Source organism: Cornus florida, unplaced genomic scaffold (assembly GCF_030987335.1).
Source record: "Cornus florida cultivar Cherokee Brave unplaced genomic scaffold, ASM3098733v1 CherokeeBrave_3.0.0_Hap2_Chr08, whole genome shotgun sequence".
NCBI lineage: Eukaryota > Viridiplantae > Streptophyta > Magnoliopsida > Cornales > Cornaceae > Cornus > Cornus florida.
Window position 1 is genome coordinate 665,104 of NW_026775578.1, and position 4,470 is coordinate 669,573.

The following is a 4,470-nucleotide window of genomic DNA, read 5'->3' on the forward strand; positions in this document are numbered from 1 at the left end:
GATTCTTTTTATTAAACTTAGGGGGTCTTATCTCAATTTTTCTTAGAGCTAGGCTTTAATTTATAATTTATAAGACTAATCAATGTCTCAATGGAATGTGAGTTTGACCCGCCCTTGACTCCACTTGCTTCTGACCCCCCATGTGCCGTTTTACGACCTCTTTCTATCAATAGGTCGGTTGCAAAACTGATGGGCTAAGCCCACTCACGTTGGGCTGGTTAATTTTTATTTATTTTTTATCTAAGCGCGTGAAACAGATTGGTGTATATTTACCATCATTCCATCGTCCAAATTCTCTATGTTCCTTCGTGCCGAAGGATTTGGAAATATTTCTTCTAGTCATTACGATCACAACAATCTGCTTCGACACTCCGCGCAGCCTCCGCTATCGCCTCAGGTGACAAGATCTGCTTAGTAATATACACACACACACACACACACACACACACATACTTTCTGTGTCATATATTCTCATTGTAGATTGATAGTAATTTTTTAAACAATTCCTCACTGGGTGTTCAAAGTTTTTACGAAGTTGAAGACTTGGCTAAAGGGTTTTTGGTTACACAATGAAACAAAGACGACTGAACTCCAAATTTGTACTTAGGAAGGTAAATATCTTTTTCCCTTTAAGCAATTTGAAATTTTTTTTGAATCTTTTCCATATAATAATAATCATAAAGCTTTCTTTTTTCTTAATCGTCAATTTCTCCGCTAAATTATTATGTGTGATGAATTATTGTGTGTTTGCGTGGTTGTTTTCTCCTTATTCGTTTTACCTAATTTATCATGTCTTTGTTTAATTCAATTTTATTAATTTATACTGACTGTCCTCACTATGTTATGTGGTTTGCAATAATCAGTGTAAAGAGAGGAGTTGTTTTCTCCTTATTTGTTATCACCTAATTTCTCATGTTTGTGGTCAATTCAATTTTATTAATTTATACTAATTATCCTCACTATGTTATTTGGTTTGCAATAATCAGTGTAAAGGGAGGAGTAATCACTCTGAAGATCGGATCAGTCAGTTGCCGGATGAAATTCTTATTTGCATCCTCTCTTGCTTGCCAATGAAAGAGGCGGCAAGAACTAGTGTAGTCTCAAGTAGATGGAAAGAGTTGTGGACATATACAACTGGTACTTTTAATTTTGAGGCTTTGAAGTTATTGCGGAAACTTCGAAGGAAAGGAAATTGGAAAATATTAGGGGTGGAGAGGGCTAACTATATAAGTTGGGTGAATCGGGTCTTGAACTCACACAAGGGTGCAACCCTGGATGAATTCAGAATTCACTTTGATTTGGATTCTAGTTCTACATCTGATATTGATAATTGGGTTCACTTTGCAATGGAGAAGAGAGTTCAAAGGCTTGAGTTGAATCTTAAACGATTACATAGTAATATTCCGGAAGGGCATTACAATTTATCATCTATGCGGTCCCTGGATTTTTCGAGACTTGAATCACTAACTGCAATCCGTTTCACGTATGTGGATGTGACTGCAAAATGCCTTGAATGTTTTTTATCAAGCTGTCCATTTCTTGAAGAAGTATCTGTTGATAACTCGGCTTGTCTAGTCAATGTTAAAGTTTATGGTCAATCGCTCAAGCATTTGAAAATAGCGTACTGTTGGTTTTTGGAAGACATTGAGATTTCTGCGAAAAGTCTGGTGTCACTTGAATATTTTGGTCACCAAATAAACTTGTGTTTCAAGAGTGCATGCCATCTTTCTAAACTAAACCTGGGGGGTCAGTTTTGCAAGTTTATGAAATTTTCCCAGTTTTCAAGCTATACCTCTCAGCTGCAGACACTTGTATTGAAGTTGGATTACGAGGTTAGTATCTAACTTACCTCTATTTTGTGCCTTCTCTTATTCTTCAAGGTTTTCTGACACATTTCGTTATTTGGACTCTTCAGGTATTTGATAACTTCCCCAAATTTCCTGAATTAAGGAATCTAAAGCATTTGACATTGAAGGTGTATCCATACCGTATCAGGAGCTTCCTTCCTTGCATTTCTCTCATAGAGGCAGCTCCTTGTTTGTATAGATTTTGTCTCGAGGTTAGTGCTCTTACCTTCTGGTTTACAATATGTGCATCATATTCTATCCTGGAATCTTATGTTTTATGTTATTTTAGGTGATTACTAAGTAATTTTAACTTGTAATGGCATTCATACTACATCATCGCTCTCTTTTTCTTTTTTCCCTCTAGATATGTATGATTTGCTTTACAAAATTTCTGAGACCTATAGATAAGATTCATATCTTACATAAATTTACCTAATATCAAAAGAATTTGAGAACAGTGGTGCACTGTGCATCTAGTTTGTTTTCATTGATTTTGTAGCTTAGGCTTAGCATCGGCCATTGGAGGTGTTTTTTAATATATATATATATGTGTGTGTGTGTGTGTGTGTGTGTGTATATATTTTAAAATTTGATGAGAAGACAATATATTCCTACATTGCCTTCCAATTTCTATTATTTTGATGTTCAATGTTAATCTGCATCTCTCTCCTTCAAGGAAAGTTTGTGAAAAAATTCTTTATTTCTTTGCCTCATACGTGTGAATTAATGATTACCAATGTGTGATGTATGAACTAGATGCTATTATAGAGGCAATAAGTTATACATCAGCTCTTAGATGGAACCGATGTTAGAGGTATTAATACATAAGATGACAGTCCTTTGTGGACTAGGCTACTTAAAAGAAGATGTTAACTTGCAGTAGACTAATACTTTTGATTCATTTTGTTTGTGGCTAATAGATTAAGTGCATTGATTTAGGTCTTAGCTTTAACCAGTTTGATCATCATTCCATTTTCATTGTTTGGAATCAAAAGTCAATTTCATTGTTCTAACAAAATTGAATTAATAATCGGACCATTGGTGTGGCAGGTTTTTTATGGGAATATTGATTGTCCTGGCCGCTACTCTTTGCAAGGGAAGGTGGTACAAGGAAGGGCTGAGAAACGTCTGCTCAAATGTCCCAAGGTGGTAGAATTGGTTGGATTTACTGGCTGTGAGGTTGATGTTGAGCTCGCCATGTACTTATTTGAGAATTTTGTCTCGCTAGAGAAGATAAATATTGATACACGCCCACCGTATTTGATAGGAGCTGAAAATGAGAATGTGGAAGATGAGAATCGACTAGCGGCGAAAATGTGTGCTATGCGACTGCAATCAAAATTACCTCGAGGGGTTGAACTAATGATAATATGAAGATTTTGTGGAGGGCTGCCCATGTAACATTAGATGGCAATTTGTGCTTTGTAATATTTAATTAAAGATGTAATGCTACAATGTCTGGGTTTAAAATAGAGGACAGGCCCCTCTTTTAACTGTTGTGATGTTGTATGGTGGAAAAATGATGAGAAGTTGTTATAACTTGTATATCATGTGTAATAAAGTATTTGAAAAATCATTTTTCATTTAAATAGGTAAGCAACTCGCACACTTTGTGTTCCAAGTGTGACTTGAAGCCCTCAGCCTTGAAGAGATACCACCCAAGTTAGGATCTGGTGGTGTAAGAATATAATTTTTCACAGTTGCAGCATTTTTCTATTTGCATTATGATTTTCCATTCCCATTTGTCTTACAGGTTCATGGAGATGGTTTGATGATTCTATGTTGGATTGCTGTGAACCTTTGTCAAAGGTTAAAATTGGAGGCATTTCACTCTGGCAAACTTGCTAAATTTGAAGCTTTTCGGACAAATGAAAACACTATTCGATGATTTATGATTGGTAGAAATAAACAGGGACAAATAGGACACAGTTTTTCTAGTTCGTGTGCTACTAACCTTTTAATATTGGTAGAAATTTCGATACAAGGAAGAATGTGAATGCTAAGGTCTATGGACAAGGACAAGTAGTGTTGTTGGGTTGTCCCTTTCGTACATGCTGTGCAATTTTGACACTCTCTATCTCCTTGCATAAAAAAACTAAACAAATACTTTGGTGGTAGTCCATTGTCACTCTACATTAATTTTCTTAAAAGGAAAACAGTAGTTATTACAACAATATTTATGTTTCTTGTGATTTTAAGTCTAAGGCCTATTTTTAGCATAATGAGAGTTAATTCTCGAGAAGAGATCGTAGTGGTTGAAATCGATCTGTTCTTTTTTTTTTTTTTTTCTTGAATGTGTGTATTTTTATTCTTACAAAATGAAGCAATATGTTGATCTGTTTTAAATTATTTGTAGATTTACATCTTCACACTTGTATTCTTATTTATGAAATTAAATCATTTTCCGATTCATAATTATTTCAAGGCCTGAAAAAGCACTAGGCTTTCTTTATACAGTGGTACAATCTCGTTGGCACTACGGCTGATATTGTTCAGCTACTACTCCATATTACCCTTTTTTTTTTTTTTTTTTTCTTCGCTCTGTGCTTTCTGTATTATAAAGAACGTCTTTACAACTAAGTTCTGAAACTGGAACCCTCTGTGTAGTTCAAGGCCTGTGGTT

The 4,470-nt window shown here is 35.2% G+C and overlaps 1 protein-coding gene across 2 annotated transcripts; it reads left to right on the top strand.

The window, feature by feature from the left end:
• Positions 1–283: 283 nt before the first annotated feature.
• LOC132268754 (F-box/FBD/LRR-repeat protein At5g22660-like) lies at positions 284–3,436 on the top strand. 2 transcript variants are annotated; one of them, XM_059769570.1, is made up of 4 exons: positions 284–397; positions 987–1,832; positions 1,916–2,059; positions 2,898–3,436. In XM_059769570.1, exons 1-4 carry the CDS (start codon positions 299–301, stop codon positions 3,219–3,221), a joined length of 1,413 nt encoding a protein of 470 aa, XP_059625553.1. In that variant the 5' UTR covers positions 284–298; the 3' UTR covers positions 3,222–3,436. The 2 variants fall into 2 exon arrangements, with proteins under 2 accessions (XP_059625553.1, XP_059625555.1); XM_059769572.1 differs by lacking the exon at positions 284–397 and adding an exon at positions 491–611.
• The last annotated feature ends 1,034 nt before the right edge of the window (positions 3,437–4,470 follow it).